Source organism: Eulemur rufifrons, chromosome 7 (assembly GCF_041146395.1).
Source record: "Eulemur rufifrons isolate Redbay chromosome 7, OSU_ERuf_1, whole genome shotgun sequence".
Lineage (NCBI taxonomy): Eukaryota > Metazoa > Chordata > Mammalia > Primates > Lemuridae > Eulemur > Eulemur rufifrons.
The window spans coordinates 133,822,017-133,842,214 of NC_090989.1; the positions used below are offsets into that span (position 1 = coordinate 133,822,017).

At 40.9% G+C, this 20,198-nt stretch overlaps 1 protein-coding gene across 5 annotated transcripts in view; it reads left to right on the forward strand.

The window, feature by feature from the left end:
- Positions 1 to 20,198, forward strand: part of RARB (retinoic acid receptor beta) — a 702,390-nt gene that overhangs the window by 591,337 nt on the left and 90,855 nt on the right. For all 5 annotated transcript variants that reach the window (XM_069475457.1, XM_069475459.1, XM_069475458.1 and 2 more), the window contains one exon: positions 14,848 to 14,989. In XM_069475457.1, the coding sequence (XP_069331558.1) occupies positions 14,848 to 14,989 (142 nt within the window). The remainder of the gene's footprint in view (positions 1 to 14,847; positions 14,990 to 20,198) is intronic.

Consider the following 20,198-nt stretch of genomic DNA (forward strand, 5'->3'; position numbering starts at 1 on the left):
ACAGACATTAGCAAAAGGAAGTTAAATGTAATTTTTTTTAATTGTATACTTTTCATTTCCATTTGTTTTTTTTCCTTTTATTGGAGAAACCAGATGGAGAGGAAAGCAGGATCCTTTCCCTCACTCTGGTTCCCTTCGGGACCAGAGGCAGAACATTCCTGGCTGCTGCTCTTCTCACACGTTGGCTGGAGGTGATGATGGGGCTGTCTAGATTCCGGGGATAATTGCTGGAAAGGTCAGGAGTTCAATGTGAAGCTCACACTGGCTGTGGTGGTGGGGGTTGGAGGGTAAGAACAGTGCCATAGCTAACATCAGGCTTTCATTGAACTGGGTTGCCACAAATATATTTGACAGTGTGGAAATGAAACTCACAAATATCAAATACGATGCAGTTCATTTTTGTGTCCTGTGATCCACTTGGGTATTTTGCTGTGAGTTGTCTTTTTGCTGGATTTTGACTCAATGCAGAAAGGATTCATATTTGGGAGACCTGGTTCTCTTCAGCTCCTTGCATCTTGCTAAACCACCCACATCCCACACAAGGTACAGAACTAAGGCTCCTATCAGGGACATGATGACTGTGTGTTCGTTTGTTCAGACACATGGAAATCTCAAGCATCAGCATTAGAAGGCACAGATAGATCATTTCAAGCTTGTGAAATAGAACTACAGGAGTAGTTCAACAGTTTGCCCAGGATCCCAAAGCCAGATAAAGGCAGAGAGTAAACTAGCCCACAGCCCTTTGCGCTTCTACTTGGGTATTTTTTCTCTTCAGCCATCCTACGGTCCCGGCAGAGAACATTTGGCAAACTGAATCATGCCCCCATGCAACCCTCCACTTAACCATATGAGCAATTATTTACTGAATGCCGGGTAAGATACTGGATTTGGTGCTGAGGATACAAAAAGCTGGAGAATTATGACAATTCTTCAACTTAAACAACTGTATCAGAGGAATTCTGCAGTCGTTATCTGTGTATACCCTACTACTCATCTGTCAGTTCACCCAAATGAATTCCTGAGTTGCTGAGTATGGAAAGGTCTTTTAAATTCTTTTAAATTTTAAATGGTAACATATGTTTTGGCAACATACTGATATATCCAGCACATATCTGCACTTCTTGATGGTCTTTGGAGTTGGATGGAAAAAGGTGGATTAGGGCTCATCTTGAATTTCTAATAATGAATCCCGTATCCCATGGATGATTTTGTTTCAATCAGTTTCCAGTCACAGATTAGTAATTTTATTATATCATCTAATACATGTTTATTGCTCTAAATATTTTCCTTAGATTAGGACAAGGTTTAGATTAGGTCAACCATACTAGTGATGATCTCCTCTGATTTATGTCGCTTTAAGACACACGTGAGATTTGGAGGGGAGAGAGAGGGGGGACGCTGGGCAAGTTCCCCTTCGATCTGGTTCACACTCGGTGCTTCCTTTGTGCTTGGATGGTGGCGTGAAGTGTCTGGTGTCACCGATTCAGTCGGCTCAGAGCTTCTTTAAGGAACCCAGTCCTGTGCTACTCTCATTCATGTTTGACACGGTAATAGACCCACCTTACAGACATAAATAGCAACTCCGCGTTTTCCTTTCCTTAGCACTGTGTTAAAGTTACGTCCACTAAATGGGTTACTTTGGCTTTAAATAACACAGCCCGTTGCTCCTCTGTTCCTCAGCGTGTGATGCGGTTTCACCTACCACTCTCCGCTTTCAACAAAGCAGATAAGGTATCAACACAATTAAAAGTGAAAAATAATCTGTCTGCTTTGCCGGTAGTGAATGCTTACAGAACACACACTGATACAATAGATTTTAAATAATTTATGTCCGGCACTTTTTTTTTTCCAATCTGTAAATGAGGACACCTAATGCGGAATGGCCGGCAGGATACTCTATCCTTCCCCCATTAAGATAACAAGATGAGAGGCAATGATTCAGATCGGTATATTTTTGGAGCACTGCGTGGATAAAAATTAAAAATTAAAAGAGATGATGTTCTGAAATACTTTGGGTAAGCAAGCTCATAAAAGCCGTTTGGAAACCTGAAATTACAAATTAATTCAGAATCTCCTTCTGAGGGGCTCCTAAAAGCCCTTTCCGTTTTCTTGGCAGGATGAAAGCATTACTTTTGTGTCACTGCTTGGTGTTTTCACAGGGTCTGTTCTAATGCTTGCTAAGGTGTCATGCTCTGTTCTAATGTGTCTCTTGCAGCCGTCTTTGGTCAGGATCAAGTAAACTTCAGGTGATGTTGAAAACAAATAGAAATTAATATAGGATACATTATGTCTTCCCTCTCTAATTGTCAAAGCTCAAATTACCAGGATAATGTCGTTCATGGCTTATTTTCCAGCCCTTGAGAGAGTGATTGGTTCGATCCTGAGGGATTTATTCAGCTGCTATAACTCTTATGGGCGGTAAGGAGAATTGTCTCCACAAATTCCAAAGTCCAGGGACAGTGCTGTCCCACGGGAACAAAACTGCTAAACTGTTTACAAAAGGTGATTCAGTCAGTTGGTGGTTAAATGTAGTTTAATCATGATTTATGGAGACCCAGATCTTTTTCCTACACCTGCCTGTGGACATCTCCTAATTATTCATTTGAGAAAACTCTGGATAAAAATATCAATCCTGAAAATGTGTGTGTTCCAATGAAGAAAGCCAACCATGGCCAAGGAAATGTTCAGTCCTGTTTGATCTAAGGAAAATAGTTCCCAAATTCCATACACAGGCAGATGCTTGAGAGAGACTGAAGTGCTTTTGGATGAGTTCAAAATAAACACACCCTCCTAAGTTATCTTCTTTGTCCTTCTGGAGAAAATTAGAAGGGTAAATGAAGTTCCATGGAATGATCATCTGAAGAGAGCAAAATTAGGCTGAAATACCCCCCAAACTCCCCGATGAGCCTTCCTGGCCCGAAGGGCAAGATCTGACACCCCGTCTTCTGGAGTGGGTTATAACAGCTGGGACCACCATCCGTTAACAAGCCCATCCTGGGCAGCAGAAAGCTTTGCGAAGCCAGATGGGAAGTAGCCACTGAGGAGAAAAATGTAATTTTGACACAGGAAATAGAAGAAGAAGAGTACAGCTTTTCTCTGAAGATGTATGTTTCTTCTGTCTAAAGCCAGCAGTTTTGGAAAATGAAGCTAAGAGTTTAAAAATAAGGACTCTGTCAGGGAAAATAAAACAGGTCCCCCTACATCCATTAGGCTGCCTTTAATTGAAAACTGGAGAACAATCTAACTAATTGGCAGGTACCTCTTTTATTACTGGGACTATTCTCCCTCTTCTCTCTGGTGTAATCAAAAGGCTGCTACCCCTTTTATCAACTACAGTCAGGTACGAAATGGAAAAACAGAGAAGCAACGCTTAAAAAATTAATTGTATGTATTCTGCTAAATTTTCTCTTACAAAATAGGTTCGGAAAGTACAAAAGTTAAGGTCTTTGAAACAGCAGTAGCTCCAGGAGTGTATTTTTATGTAGCATAGTGCTTAGGTGGAAGCTATAATGTGCTAATTGCAGTCAAGTTCATGTTGTTTAAAAGAACTTTACCTTTTGCATTGGGGACCTATTTAATTTCAAATCTTGGCACCGTGCTGACATAATATAGCTACTTTAATTTTAAAGATCAAGAAAGAGGAGCCTGTGGGTGAAATTTGAGCCTATTTTTGCTAATTTGGAATAAGAAAGAAGGGAGTTTGGAATAAATCATTAAGTTAGCATGGCTGCCTGAATTTATGATATTAGAGTTGTACCATTGAAAATATAACTTTCTTTTTCCTCTTATTATACAAAAGAATTTTGGTGGTGGTTATATTTACTGAGTTTAGGTTTCTTTGCCGATCTTCCCTCCCTTTCCTTCTACATGGAATATCCATGTGTTATGAGGTTTTTTTAATCATAAAAGTTATATATGCTCCATCACAAAAAAAATTGTCACATCGCTACCTACAAAGGACTCCTGTTTGGAGGAAGAAAGAGCCACAAAGATCAGTATTGCACTGTTGAGGAGTGAATGTTTCAACAACATGTGCTGATAGTATGGGTCTGGGGGGAGCCTGACCTCTCTTGGGGGCTGTATCTTGGAGCATGAGCAGGCCTGAACCAAAGGACAGGGCAGGGAAAGGACTTTGACTCATAGGTCATGTGCAAAGCACAGAGCAGAGAGAGACACTCTTGGTTTGGAGGGCCTGGGTAAGCGTGACAAAGGCCCAAGCAACTTTGAGGGGCAGGTAGGCTTTAAACCATTCCACTGCTGATCTCAGTGTTTAGAGATGATGCTCTCTTATCATTATCAGGCCTTAGCCTGGAGTCACCATGGCTCTTCCATACAAGGAGAGAATCCATTTTGAGAGCTGGAACTTAAGCAATATTTTCTCAATAAACTTGGTGAGATTTTTGCACTGTCAGAGCAGTGTCTGTGGTGAAGAGAAGCAGAAGGCTACATCCAATAAATCCTGTTATTTTCCAGTTGTCGGACTCTTGAGGACTTAAATGTAAATGCCTGACTGGCTTCCCTTCTCCTGCCCTCACATGCTCCATGATTTCTTCCTTTTTTCTTCAGATTCAGGATGTAACCACGTATAAGTGAGAAAAATTCCAGTGAAAAGATCCAAAAATGGCTCTGAAAATTAAATAAACTTGGAAAAAATACACCAAGTTGTGGACAAGCATTTTTTTCCTTACTAATAAGGTCCTTAACATCATAAAGCAATACAAGTACATCATAATTATTGGGCTCTGTGAAAGGCCTTTGAATTATGCGATATGCGGCGTTGCCATGGTGATGTGCATTGCCATCAACCAGCATGTTATGATAGAGCTAAGTCCAGGCTTTGTTGATGGCGAAATGTTGCATACCAAACTTCTAAAAGAGCTTTTAAAATTCATGGTCTTTGGCAAAGACTTTAAGTATATTTGAGCATGTTTTGGCTCTCCTTCTGCTTACCTTTTTTTTTTTTTTCTTTCCTTTTCAGTACAGATGAGAATCTTTAATTTGGGTCCAGATGAGACTTAGTAATTAATGTGCAAAGCAGCTGGGGTCTGCTAACTCCTGGGCTGTAGCTGAGGAGCTATTTTGGTGCATTTTCTCAGTAAAATAATTGAGTATTTAAAAACTTAAAAATTCATTGGCTCCTTGCCCTGTTATATTTAGAGTAATCCTGATAATAAATCGGTAACTATGGGTTTCACTGAGGAAGGGCACAAAATAATTGACCCAAGTAATTTAGAAAACAGATGTCTTTAGTTGGTTTAAAGTAAATTCTCAAGACCAGATTTAAAGAAAGCATGTGGAGCCCAGTGAAATCTTCCATTTTAGAGGTTGTTTTTTTCCAGTTATATAGTTTTTCTTCCTACCACATCTTAATTCAAAGTCTTGACAAGAGGTGAAGTAGTCCCCAAGATATCATATTTGTAATACTTAACCTGCTGCACAAAAATTCTTTGGATAACCAATTACTCAACCTCATTTTCTTTACCTTCTTTACTTTGTTTTTAATTCACCCTTTATTTCGGTGGCTCCCAAGGTGCGGTTAGAGATACCTAGGAGGTCTATGAATGAGCTTTTGGGGATCCCCTTGAAATTGTGCCTAGATATGTGTGCTATATTTGGGAGGAAATTTTATTCAGTTCCAAAGATGTTCTATGTGTTCTCCTCACTCTTCCCACTCCCACTGCCCCCTCAGAATCCCTTATCCATGTGGGAAATAAAGCCCAGTAGTAAAACACAGAATACCTCCCGAAAGGTTTTTCTTTCTGGCTCTTGTTGAGGTAGTGGAGTTTCTCAGAAGCATCCCCAGGGAACCCTGCGGGAATAAGTGTGAGCGAGGTGGACTACTTAATTCTGTCTGATCTATAGTCTTGAAACTAGCTTTAGGGTCAACCCGAGGAGAAGAGAGACTATACAAGACTTCCACATCCTCATGAAGGAAAAGGTTGAACACTTTTGCTGTAGATCATATTCTAGAGCCAGCACTGGCTACATAATTTACAGGACCCTATGCAAAATGAAAATGCTTGTCTCTTGTTCAAAAGTTATTTAGAATTTCAAGACAGTGACAGCAGAGCAATAAACCAAGTGTGGGGCTCTTATAAATGCAGGGCCTTGTGGAACTGCACAGCAACATGCCTGTGAAGCCAGCCCTGCCCAGAACAACCCTCTTCACCTTTGAAAACAGCCAGTTTAACCAGTGTTGACTTGTCTTATGAAACTCTCTCCCCCAAAATTTTGTTTTGAGATGATTGAGCACAAAACCTGCTGGATTTGCTGGCTACCAATTAGAAGGGGGTTATGATAATCAGGCCTATGTGATACCTGATCATTTTTTTAAAAATTATTTTATCCAAGGTCATGTTTGGAATACAAAAAGACATTTTTCCACCTAAATTAAAATATATTTTACCAAGTCATCTCTCCTTACTGTCGGTTTCCAGTTTATGTGACCTAGTATTATTTCTTCCCTGCATCATGTTCCTCTAATATAAAGAACATTGTGAGCTGACTATGTTGGCCTTGTGCCCTTCCTGGGACATGACAGACTTTGGAAGTTTATACCTTGATCTCTGGTGATGTGAGTTCAGGCTTTCACTTAAGAGGATGGGCCACCATTTCACTGGTATTCCCAGTGAGTTTTAATTAATTGGGGATTAGAAGAATTGAGACCTGTGGCCTCTGGGTCTAACAGGAGTTGAGTTCTCAGGGGTTCTCCTGACAGAGTCAAGGAAAATGTAATCATACTCTTCTAGAAAGATTAGTTTGCACAAAGATAATGTTTTTGCTAAATCTGTAATCACTGCCTTCTTTAGAGCCATCTTTCTGGGCTCTTTCAAAATACAGACTTGCCTTTCTGACATGGGCAAGAATAAGGAAGCTTCTGGACCAAAAGAGTCAAAGAGAGACAGTTAGGCTTAAAATACATGGTCAGGTTCGAAGTGAAGGGCCAGAAGAGACACCTTCCAAGGCAGCAGGCAAGAGATACTTATAGAGCCCGAGCTTATAGAAGCCGTGGCTACTAACAGTCAGAGCATTGCAGTCTTCACTGTGGTCATTCATTGTTCACTCATCTTCACCAAATCCCCCGCACTGAGACCATGTCCCGGCGGGGATTTATTTACTTATTATTTTTTTTTTTTAACAAAAATAAACAATGCTGAACCTTTACCCCTTGGGACAACTCAGCTTTCTGGCTTGGAGTCCAAATTTTGCATTGTTTTCTTTTTTGTGGCTCAGAGTTCGGTCCCTTCCCTAACTTGACTTGCTCAGTGTTCTTTGCATGACATTCGTGCCTACCCTCCCTGCTCAGAAGGAAACTCTCTGTCATCAAAATAGTAGCCTGTTTTTCTACTTTCTCCCTCCCTCTCACCCATTGTCTTTCAGTGGGGTGAAAAGGTCTTCACTTTTCTCTTTCTCCCCCCAAATTTTGCTATTAATAACTTTTTAGACGTTGTCACGCATGGACTTCCACTCACTCCAGAGGGTGTTTTTTGTTTGTTTAAGGCAACGTGTTTCCTGGTCTAAAAAAACATGTTTCCCAGAGTAGCTGTGATGGGATTATTCTGCATTCACCTCCTACTGGCAGCATATTTGCTTCTGGCTGGAAATGGGAATTCTTGGCAGCTCTGTGCTGGCCTGTGGTCACGCTACACAGCGCTCAGCCTGATGGGATGGGTGAGTGACTACCTGGGGTGGTCACCTGGTTACGTTTTGATTGAGATGAGGTAAGAATTTTTTCCTTTTAATGGCTGAGGAAAAAATGACTAAGTACCATTTCTCACTTTCTTTCCCTCCTCCACCCCCCGCCCCCCTGCTCTGGAAGGAGAAATTACCCTTTTGAACTTGGCATGGGATAGAAATTACCTCTGCAGTTGCCCAGTTCACATAGATGTGCTTCCCACGCCACTTTCCAGGTGGATCTCCCCTGACGCGATGCTTTTTATGACTAAATATGGTGCCAAGTTTCCTTTTTTAAAAAAGGAAAAAATTTTTATGTGGTGCCTTTCTTCAAACAGTCTTGACACATTCCACACATGTTCAACTGATGTAAATGGCTGTAAGGCTAAAAAACAACCTCCATTCAAAACACCACAGTATGAATTCTCACAAGCAACTGTACAATTAAATATGAGTCAGCTGATTGCACTGTTATTTCAGAAAGCAAGGATTTGGGGCTGTGTTCCTGCCCAGACCCAAGGGCAACCTCAGGGTATTAGATATCTGTGTAGATACCCAGAGTTCAATATCTACTTTAGTATGTGTTAAATAAATGTGTGATGAAGTCAATGATTCACAGCTTCCTGAACAATCTTGGCAGAATATAATTCTGACCCTAGCCCTCTCCTGCACAGAAGTGTGCAGTGTCTCCCTGGTAAATGCTTGGCATGGCCTTCAAGATCTTCCACAGCAGCCTGCATAGCAACCCCCTCTTCCAGCTGTGCTTTACACACACACACACACACACACACACACACACACGCCCATCATTCCCACCTCTGTTGACCCGGACCACTGGCTCCATTACCCCTGACCTCTGTTGCTTACCCACAATGGTCCTCTTGGGGGAAAGCTTGCCATTCAAACCCTACCCCTTCATGAGAGCTGGGATCAAATGCCAGTTCCCTTCCAACTTCTTTGAATTCTTGCGGTCTTCATTTGCTCAATAAATACTTTATGTGTGCCAGGCACTATACTGGGCACTCTTTCACTTTTTGCTTCCATTAAGGTTCTTATCACTCTGCTTGGTGACATGTCTTCCATAGTGTTCACTTGACTCATCGTTTATCGTAGATTGAGAAGAACATGCCTTATACACCTTTGTGTGCCTCAAGAGAGCTAACCATATCCATTGCAAATAATTGGCCTTGAGTGAATGAATCCATAAGTGAATAAGTAAATATAGAGATGGGCTTCGGAGTCATGAGATTGTCCTTGCCCCCATAAGAGCCTATATTGTTTAGAGATTCAGAACACTGTCCTATCGTGTTTGGGAATCTTCATTTTAAACACAGAATATGTAGAGGAAATTGTCCAAAAGAAAGCTTTGAGGAGAGAGGTTTTGTCAGTAACAGTAGTTACCATTCACTGGGCACTTGCTATGAGCCAGGTTTTGTGCTCATACTTTGCATGCATTCATCCATTGGATACACACAGTTCCCCCATGACATAGGTACTTTGTAATCCCTTATTTACAAATGAGGAAATTGAGGCTTAGCCTAACTCACTCAGGATGATACAGATAGTGAGTGGTAGAGTCAGAGTTCAAATCCCCGTGTGCCTGAACTAAAGCCTAATTCTTAATCTCTAGGCCAGTATCTAAACCAAAAAAAAAAAAAAAAAAAAAATCACCCTCTGTGGGAGATGGTGGAGATTCTTATATGTGATAACATTTGAAACCTAGAAGGTGAAACGCTTTGTGTATGGGAAAAAAAAAAAAAAATCTCAGGCAACAATTTGAGAGCATTAGAAGAGGGAAGATGGCCCAACCTAATCCCATATCTGTTAATAAATACAAAGAAGAGAAGGAGATGAACCACTTTTCTCCTCCTGCATAGATTTGGGATTTAAGACTAGTCTATCAGGAGAACTATGAATTTTGCATATTTAGGTATAGAAGAATATTTAGGTATAAAAGAGATAGTTTTCTTTTGATTTAGGCTTGTTTTGGCACAGTAGGTAATAGATGATTTAGAGCAATGGTACTTCATACCCTCAGGGAAGAGAAAAATAATCTGAGTAAGATGTGGGCATTCCAGGATTATTGCTAATACATTAACCAATCAGCTCTCATATACATATGGCCTTCTTTACCATAAGAGTGTTTCTTTTTTCTTTCTGGTTGGACCCCAGTTCTTTTATACCAAGAATAGAAGAGCATGAAGAAATGTTGAAAGATCCATGGTTAGAAAATACTTGACTCATTTTATAATACAGATCTATCTTGATCTAGGTAATTAGTGTTAATTGTGTTACTGCCTTTGACTATCACAAACAACAGAAGTTATTGTTAATCAAGTCCTGATTTAGTAACAAAAGTCATAATTAACCAACAAAAGTCATAACTAACCAACAGAAGTCATGACTAAGCAATAAAGGTCATGTTTAACCAACAGAAGTTAAGATTAATTAGCAAAAGTCATGATTTGCCAACAGAAGCTGTGATTAACAGCAAAAATCATCATTAACCTGCACAAGTCATGGCTAACCAACGGAAGTCTTGACTGACTAACCTGATTATAACTCAAATTGGTGGGTCTTCTAACTTCAGAGAAATCTGGTTCTTCAGTTTCCTAAGTACAGATAATACTGCCCTCAAGGAATACATTTAACAATAAGAAATATTTTGAGGAACTAAGGCATAATAAATCCAAGCCTATTATTCTGGCTCTTGTTATAGCAGGACTTCATCATTCATTCATTCATTCATTCAGTCAACAATTATTTGTTGCCTATCTACCATATGTTGGGTTCTGTCCCAGTCCTGGGATATCAGCTGGTATGTACCAATACAATTTTATGTTGAAAAATTGAAATACTTTCCTATCAGTTGTTGACTAGCCTTTTCCTTGAGTCTTCCCTCTTCCCCATCTAAGTACACTGTCTTGGTTCCAGAAAATCCATATTAAACACTGCCTGGGGGCCACCTCAGGCCCACCAACTTATCATCTCTGGTTCCTGCAAGCCAGCCTTCATGCCTCTCCTTGTCCTCTGTCAGGGGGACATGGATACCAATGAGAAGGATGGCATTCTTGGTGGCACGTGACACCCTAATGGAGAAAGGCACAATGCCTGTTAGGATCCCTAAGGCTGGGACCACTGGCTACAGACTGGCCCTATGTCACCCATGTAACCTCTGAAGCAGATTTTAAATATCATTCTTAAATAGGTGTAAAATGGAAAGAAAAGCAAAATACCAAGGTTGCCAAGGGGAGGAAGCATTTGTATGTGCTTAGGTCAGTCAGTCAGAAGGCTTCCTGGCTGAGGTGACCTCACAGAAGTTTCATGGGTTTACTGAGAGAAGGAAGTTCCCAGAAAATGAAAGTATAAACTTGTAGTGTTGGCAGCTCTAGACTTGGTATCAGAAAACCAGGTCTTAAGGCTTCTAGCCCTAAGCTCTTGGACAGTATTAAAGGGTTCCCGCTTTAGTCCAGCACAGATACTGGATCAGGTCCTGCACAGAGATGTTATGATGCCTCAGTTCTGAGATAAATGTAAACACCATCTGAAAGCCCTCTTGTTGGGATCCTTTAAGCTCCATGCTGTTCTCAAGAAAATGTCATTCTTGCCCATGCAAGTGGGTGTCTCTCTTTCCTTAGTTTTCAAACACCACTTCTTCCTTGGCTATTTTTTTTGCTCACAGAAACTCCCTCAGTCTCACTCTGAAGCCATCCCAACTCATCATTCCCTGGTGTGATGACGCACTTGGAATCCCAAAAACTTACAACTGGAAGGGACGTTATAAACAAATTACCCAGCCCTCATTTAGGAGAGGAGAGACTTTAGCCCCACAGGGTTATGACTCGCTCAAGGCTCCACAGCAGCAATGAGGAGGCTGCAGCCCAGGAGCTCAACTCCTGTCCAGCCGTCTTTCTCTCCTGTGTCCTACCTCTCCTCTCCTCTCCTCTCCTCTCAGGCTGCTCCTCCAGGTGGGACTAAATTCATCCTCTTTACATGCTCAGCTTTTCAGTCTTTGCTCCTCCAGATGTGTTTCCCCATCCTTTGTCTTCAAGAATTATCCCTGACGTGTCTACCCATCCATCAGCTTTAAGAATTACCCTGCTCAAACTTAGTACTTCTTAAGCCTATTTTTACATGTGACAAGTTTTGGGTTACAGTTTTGCTTCCCAAAGTATGAGGCAACTACTTTTAGGTGGGACAGATCCATGGGTTTAAATCACGTTGAGTCACATAGTGAGAAACTTGTTTATTTTCTCTGAATTCCTGAAAGAGAAAGTCTTGAGTCAGTGCTGATCTGTCTCTATCACGTGTTCAGCTCCCTTTTCAGCAACGAGGGAGGAGGCCTGGAGCTGGAAGCCTTCAGCAGACCCAGTATCCAGTGAGACTTAAATGACCTCTGATTTTTGTAATATCTGGTTTATTTTATGAGTGCCTTCTAATATTGAAAGTTGTTGCTGGTTTTCCAATGAAGCCAGAGATTAAAGGTTTCCATTTTAAATAGTGTTAAAAATAAAGGGAGGAGTCAACTTAAGTTAAAATATTAACTAAGTAAAATTGGGATGGTATGGGGATATGTTCCCCCCCAAAACACACACACGCGCACGCACACACACACACACACACACACACACAGGGTCCTCAAAGCAGTGGTCTACAAGGGAGCAAGGTTTATGGAGCAATTCATAATATCCACCAAGGAGAAGTAGGATTTGTATGATGCAAACCTCTCTTTGGCTCAGAGGGCATTTCTGTTTACCCAACCCATGTATAAAAATACCTCCCAGCATATATTTTAGTCAGCAAGTATTCTTCCATGGTGGAAATGATTTACTGAAACTTAGACCTTCTCCTGAAATCCAGCCAAAAATCTGATGTGGAAAACCAAGAAGTCCTATTGAGTTTCTGCCATCATTGTTACTGAACCACACTGACTGGGTAATTAGTGACATATAAAGTTCTTTAATTCTCTCTTCTTTCCTTTGAGCATCATGAGATTGTTTTTGTCTCCTCTGCGGTCACTCATGAAGAATTTGCTGAACTGAATATTTGGTTTTTAATAAATGGAGGAGATCACCTTTGCCCATACCTCATTTTCTTCACACGTGTGGAGAAGACTGTATCTTCTATCGTGTCAGTATTTCTTGGCAGAAGAGCAATGGAGGTTTCTGTAAATTGAGTTTGTACATCTGGCAGCCAAAAGTAGCCTGTAGGTATTTTTTGCAGGGAAAGATATGTTTTGAGGTGACCTCTCTGCACAGATTTTGTGAGGGTTTCTGTTTATTTGTAACCTGTTATTTTAGATTCTGAGCATATTTGTAGCTCCAGAGGTACAAAAATAAACCGTGTTTCCTTGGAAAATGTGTGTATCTAGGATATGTGACAGGAGTTGCAACCTTAAACAAGATTTCCAGGCGCTTACAGTTGAACCATGCCAGTAAAAATATGTTTATTTAGACATTTAAATCCTGGGGTGCCCATGTAAATATCCTAAACAATGTGTGTTACATGAGCTTTCTTTGCTAATGCACTTTAGCTTAGAATGTTTTCAGTTCTGGCTCCTGCAGTGTTAATGTACTGCAGGGGAAGTTGAACTCAGATGGTGAGTCTTATTTTCTGTTCAGCACATTTAGTGGTGTTTTTCTTACATTCAAGAGAATTGTTTCTAGTGCGGGTATAAGTCACATCACAACTGACAGAGTAAATCTCCTTGTTTTTAATACTCATAGCAACATAGAGGTTTTTGATGGGCAATTATGAATAGAAGAGAGAAAAGGCAGCAGGTATACCCTTCACCACTCACTATTCATTCATCTGTGTATTCAACAAGCTTCACTCAATGGTTTGTTGCCTGCAAAGCTGCATGGTAGGAAAGAGGAGGGCAAAGAGGTCGGGGACCCTTGCTCCTGGAGGCCCAAGTCTGCCTTATTTCACGAGTGTTCCACAAAAATCAGGATAAATTGCTTCTTTAGTCAAAATATAATTGTCAAAAAGTTTTTAAAAACCTCATTAAAATATTCAGTAAACACATGTCAAAGATTTATTTAACTCATTAATGAGGGGAGCAGTAGGATGACGAAGCTGGTTCAAAAGAAAATATGAGAAAAATATCCAGGTAGGTAGGTAGGAAGGAAGGAAGGAAAAAGGAATGCTGGAATAAAATTGCAAAGTTAGATATAAAATGGTTAATGTCCTATGAGGCAATAAAACAGTAATCTTTGGCGTTATAATTCATCTGGGCAGAAACCCTTTTCACCTACACTAGACAAAAATTCTGTGTAATTTACCAGTCTTCTACAGTGTGTACAGAGTCTGGGTCCAATCAACAGTAAATAGTAAGTCAAACCAAGTTACATTTTTCAAGAGTGTTAGATGACCCCTAGTTGGGCTTGTTAGTCTACGCTGCAGTATAATATTGCCCAACAGAACTTTCTGGAATAATGAAAATATTCTATATATGTGCTGTCCATTATGGTAGCCACTGGTCCCAGATGTGGCTATTGAGCATTTGAAATGTGGCTAATGCAACTGGGGAACTTAATTTTTAATTTTATTTAATTTCCATTCATTTTTTATTTAAGCAGCCACACATGGCTACCGTATTGGATAGTCAGTGCAGCTCTATGCCATTAAATGGGCAGATAGTCATTTCTGCCTTGTTTCCAATTTTGGATAACTTTTTTCTAAACACTTCATAAATTAAATATTTTAAGTGTGTGACAGGAGCTAAAAATGTAAAAGAACTCAGAGAAGACCTAATTATATGAAGCAAATCATTTCTTCTGCAAATGTAATGCCTGATGTATTGGCTTTCTTGATAATGGGCTCACCTGAAATTGCTCTGGCCAGCAAGGGAGCCAGTTATGAAGCTAAGCCTGTTTGGAAGGGTCCCAACTCTGTCTGATGTTTTCCAAGTGAATCAACTTGGAATTAACTTTCCTTTGGCTACATATTAATGGTCACGTCTAGTTTTGATTAAAAGGGGCCTTTTGGTTTGCAACAAAGGGAGAGCTATTGATATTTCACAAGGATTTTAAGATTTAAATAAGTTAGCTTTGCTGCTGCTATCACTTCATTACTCAAAAAGAGCAATCAGTGCATTGATAAGGTTGGCTTTGATTTCTCATGAAGCTCCGTTGATTTATTTAGTTCTCTCATCTTCTCGCTTGCTTGCAGGGGTTTTTCCGCAGAAGTATTCAGAAGAATATGATTTACACTTGTCACCGAGATAAGAACTGTGTTATTAATAAAGTCACCAGGAATCGATGCCAGTACTGTCGACTCCAGAAGTGCTTTGAAGTGGGAATGTCCAAAGAATGTAAGTGGAGTCTCAAAAACAAAATTTTTCCCTGTTTGCCTTATCTCTAAATATGATTTGCTCAGCTTCCAAAATCAAATCATGGAGGACGTCAGTGTGTGGAATTCAGACTTGACACTAATGATATCTTGCCAACAGTAGGTGTAAACAGAGATGACATAAAAATGGAATAACTGTGGAGATTTTCAGATAAAAATTGAGTGGCAGTTGGTGAAAAGGCAGGAGTTGGGTGTCATGGATGGCAGATTTGTATTCCAGAGCAGTTACTAACTCACTGTGTATTCCGGAGCTGTAAGTAACTCAAGCAAAGCACTCAGCTATTAGTGACTCCATTTCCCCATCTTGACCATGGGTATAAGGATCTTCGCCTCTATTTATGAGGATAAAATGAGATGAGAGGCATGAATATTAACAGTAGTAATAATTTGCCCTTTTTCAGAAGGGGAAGGATTGTATAACTTTAGGTGGGGAAGAAACATTTTGAAATTGAAGGCACTGGCATTTTTCCATACTTGACTTAGCTTTTCTCCTCCAAGCCATCTCCTTCCAGACAATAATATATTTTCTTAATGCAAAAGATTATATTTTAATAAATTAAAAATTGGCTAGTGGGCCATAAACATCTGATAATGAGGGTTTGGAATGTATGTGCTTTAGTATAGACAGAATGTATACACTACCAACAATTTTATTATTTATTACATGTTTTCTCTTTGATGCATTCAAATGTAGGGAATAAGAAAGTGACAGGAGAATGGCTTGGCACGAGCAGGCCCAGGGAAGACAGGGTTGTGTGCCAGGGGAAGAACCCGTGGGATCGCTGATTTTTCATTTACTCATCACTGGGGGATTTGGGGAAGGCCTACTGTGTGTACAAGGCGCTAGGCTCGGTGCTGTACAAGGACCCTAGAGATGCCTGAGATATGGCCACTGGTCTCCAAGAGCATGAGACAAAGAGCCAGGTACCCTGCCCATGATCCTACAATGGGGTTGGAAGGATTATGTTATGAATCAAGGGCTCTTGGATTTTGGAACTGGGAAATGTGGCCCTGGGAAGAAGACTAACTGAGGAGGGAAAACCTCCTATAGCTCTGAGGGTGCTCAGCCGGGACACTGGCCCTGTACTGGGAGCTGCTGCTCAGGGATTGTAACAGGTGTTCCCTGGTACCCCATCTGGCTACCTTTCCTAACTGTACTCAGATTTCAGTTTGCTTTTATACCTTTTGAAGTTTCTACACTTTAGGGGAAACTTCAGGGTTAGGATCAGTGCAGATGTCTCAAGCCAATCAGCATATTCCACGTTCCAGCCAGGGTCATGGTTCATTGTGTCAGCACGTAACCCAGGCTGCTCCACTGAGAGGGAAATCATCAAGGCTCAAGTATAGAATATTGGAACAGGAGTACCCTCCCCTCCAATGTGTGTGAACAAGGAAGCAAGTAGCCACAAGCACCCAGGGTAGCTTATCCTCCAACCCCCAAGGGAGTCAGCGATAGGACAAAGCAGGCACTGTGGCTAGAAAAATAGCAATCAGCCCCTTAGCGGCATCATTAACTTGCTAAACCAGCCAACTCAGGGAAGCTACTGCCTCCGGGTCATTTTGTTATATTTGCCCAGAAGTGGCCATTGAAGCCTCTGGAGTTAGAGTCCTATTCATAGAGTCCTCATGAACAAGAAGGGACCAGATCATCAGACAGGAAAGCCTCCTGCATGTGCTATTCCTTTTGGAAGTGTCCTTTTCCTCTGGGCCGCTCTCTCTGCAGATGATGGGTTACTTGACCACATTTCATCCAGTTTCCTTTGATCTCTCCAAACATTAGAGCTATTGAATAACTTGAAATCAATCAGTGTGGAGATATGGAGCTAGTATTTGATTACCTCAGGCCCCAAATCCTACCACTGAGGAGAAAAGCATGATGACCTGAAACAGCCCGATTATTTGCATGTGTGAGACTCACACGTTGATCACCTAATGCTCCATCCTTGGTCTGGTGTTCTGTAGACATGGATGTCATGCTGCATTTCTGTAGGAGAAGTCTAGTGCAGGCTGGAATTATAAATGAGTAAGCCAGATGTGGACTTGGGGAAAATCAGTACTTTTGCATTATTTTGTGTGGGCTGGAGACCCATTTCCTGCTTACATTACTTAAAACCCATATCCTGCTGCTCTGTAAAAACTGGCAGCTTGGTTGGCAATTAAAAAAAATAATGTTTACACCCACAGGAAAACTCTAGCTTCAGCCCTCAAGGAACTTATCACCTTAATTAGATTTAAAAATATAGAAATGGAAAGAAAATGGGGTCGTTATGTCCAAGTACACAAAAATAAATATATTTTTCTTTGAAGAAAATTGAAGGGGAAGAATAAACACTTGGAGTATAGGGATTGAAAGTCTAATAGGATATTTTTAAAGTTGAAACAGAAGGAAGCAGGCAAATATGAGAATCAGTAACCAATTATACCACAGTATATGCAACTGGAACAAACCCAAGAATAATAGATACTCGGAGAATGTTAGAACTGAAAAGGGATCATAGAGATTGATTTTCACTCACCTCTCTCATTTGACATACAAGTACACTAAGACCCAGAAAGATGAAACGGTTGGCCCAGTGATCCCCACCTGGCTAAAGACAGAACCGAGACTGTGGTTCAAGTCTGCCACCTCTCCTCGCCTTCCCTGCAATGGCAGGATTAGCAAGGTTCACATTCAATTCTGGTCATAGGACATGTCAGTTCATTAGCCCGTGTCAGAACCTTTTCAGTGCAAGTGACAGAAAACCCAGCTCAAACTGGCTTAAGCAAAAAAATCGGCACATGTAACTGAAAAGTCCAGAGTGACAAGGCAGGATCCGAGGACATCAGGGCGTTGTTTCTCTTCATCTGTCATAGCTGACTTTTGCTGTGTCAGCTTCATTCTTGAGAAGATTTTCCGCTTTGGCTAACAAAGATGGCCCCAATGACTCTAGGCCAATGGTCTACCCAGCAGAAAGGGAGAGACTGTTAGATCCCAATCATTCCATCAAAGCCCAGGGACGGATTCTTATTGGCCTCACTTGGGTCATGTGCCCCTCTGTGAGTGCCTTGCTTTTTCCAAGGGCTAGAATATTGTCATTGGCTAGGTCTGGATCATGTCTCATCTCTAGAGCCCAGGGTTGAAGTTGACTCCACCCAAACCATGTGGGACTGGAGTATGGGAGGAAGAGTTCCTCCATGGGAATCAGAAAGACAGGAGGGAAAAACAACCTCATGTCCTCCATGATATGTTAAGTCCCATAGTGCTGTTCCCTGTGCATTCTTCTTCATGCTATGAGAGGGGAAAAAAAGATAAAACTGAAGAAATCTAAGAGTCATATTATAGTAACAGTTAATTGGACAAGATGTTTTCTGTGTGCCAGGTTTAATGCTTTGTCCCATTGATCCTTATGACAACCCTATGAGATAGGTTAGTTATAATCCCTCCCTCCCTCCCTCCTCCTACCCCTTTTGGGGCAGATATGGAAACTGAGGCACAGAGAGGTTAATTAACTTACTCAAGGTAACACAGGAGCAATGCTGAGATTTGGAACCAGGTAGTTTGATTATAAAGTTTGTATTCAAACTGAAATATATATATGCCATAAAAAGCAGCTTTTAAAAACTTCTAGTTCTTTTTTATACTTTATTTTATTGCCTGTTAATAAAACAATAACCACACTCGTTGCTCTATATTAGAGATGTACCCACTAGAAAATCATGTGCAAATTTAATTTTTGTAGATCAAATTTGATTTTAAATGTATAAGGAGATTTACAAGTAAAAAAATCCTTTAACATGGCCTACCAGAACAGTATGTTATTTCTTCATTTTTCTGTTTCGTAAATGCTGGTGAACATACCTCATATTTTCCAAAGGCTTTATAGAACTAGGGAAGCCATTTTGCAGAGGAATAGCTATCTGTCAGACCATGGAATTTGAAAGTGGTAATGGTAAGTGAAAAAAATCGATTTCAGCAGCATTCTAAAAATGGTACAAAAATTTATGAAGAATTGGAGAAAGAGGCCAAAAAAAGCAAAATGATTCAAAGTTGAGTGATGAGTTTCTGCTGGTGGGGTGGGAGGCTTGTAACGATGTCAGCAAAGGAAAGCATGTGGCAAAGCCCTCAAATAAAAATAAGAAATAAAAAAGGGCAAACGGTCAATGAAGGCATAACATGTGGGATTGTGAAAGAGATGTCCACACTTAGGATAAAGATACGCAGCTAATTGTGCATGATGGGGAAGAAGATTTATGATGATGCTGTTTAGAGACTATAGGAATAAGGCCTGGCCGTATGCATTTGAATCCATTACAGAAATACAAATGAATAGTTCAGATCTGTAAGCCACGGTCAGCAAACTATTTTTTAAAAGAGCTGGCCCTTTTTAAAAAAAAATTTGAAATTTTAGAAAATATTTTTGGCTCTATGGGCCATAACATCTCCTTGTCCATGACTCACCTCTACCATCATAGCACAGAAGCAGCCGTAGAAAATATATAAACAAACAGGTGTGGTTCTGTTCCAATAAAACTTTACCAAAACACGTGAAGGGCTAGGTCTGACCCACAGGCCATAGTTTGCCAACTTCTGCTTAAAGTGCCCCCTCTCCCCGCTCTCAGTAGCCAAGGATGCCACTTATGGCTGCTGCTCTGTGATCTCATCCTGGTCACCTCCCACCAAGACACCCCAGCTTCCAGCCACACTGGACCATACTGGCCCATGAGCCTTACGTCTCCACTTTTCTAAGGCTTCCACCTTCCTCTCCTTCAGTTGAACCCCAGGAGCCTATCGAAATGTCATTTCCTCTTTGAAGCCTCCCCTAAGCCTCTTCCCACACTCTAAGCAGAGTTATTCCTGCTTCCCCTTTGTTCCCAGAGTGCTTTGCACATGCCTCCATGAGCCGCAAACTTATGTATGTATAAGTTTCACACAGACAGTGAGTCTCCCTGGCTTCCCTGTAAACTCCCAGAAGGCAAGCGTCAGGTCTTTCTCACTTTGTAGCTCCAGAACGTAGCATGATGCCTTGCTCAGTGGAGTTCGAGTGGTCAAGTGCTTAAATGTGGCCAATTTTGAAAGACAGCCAAACCCAGCTTCTCCCTGGCTTTACTTTCAGAAAAATTGTCAGACACAAAACAATTCTGGGTGTATGTCTATTCAAGTCGTAGTCATTCACTTGTCTGCTGGGGACCCA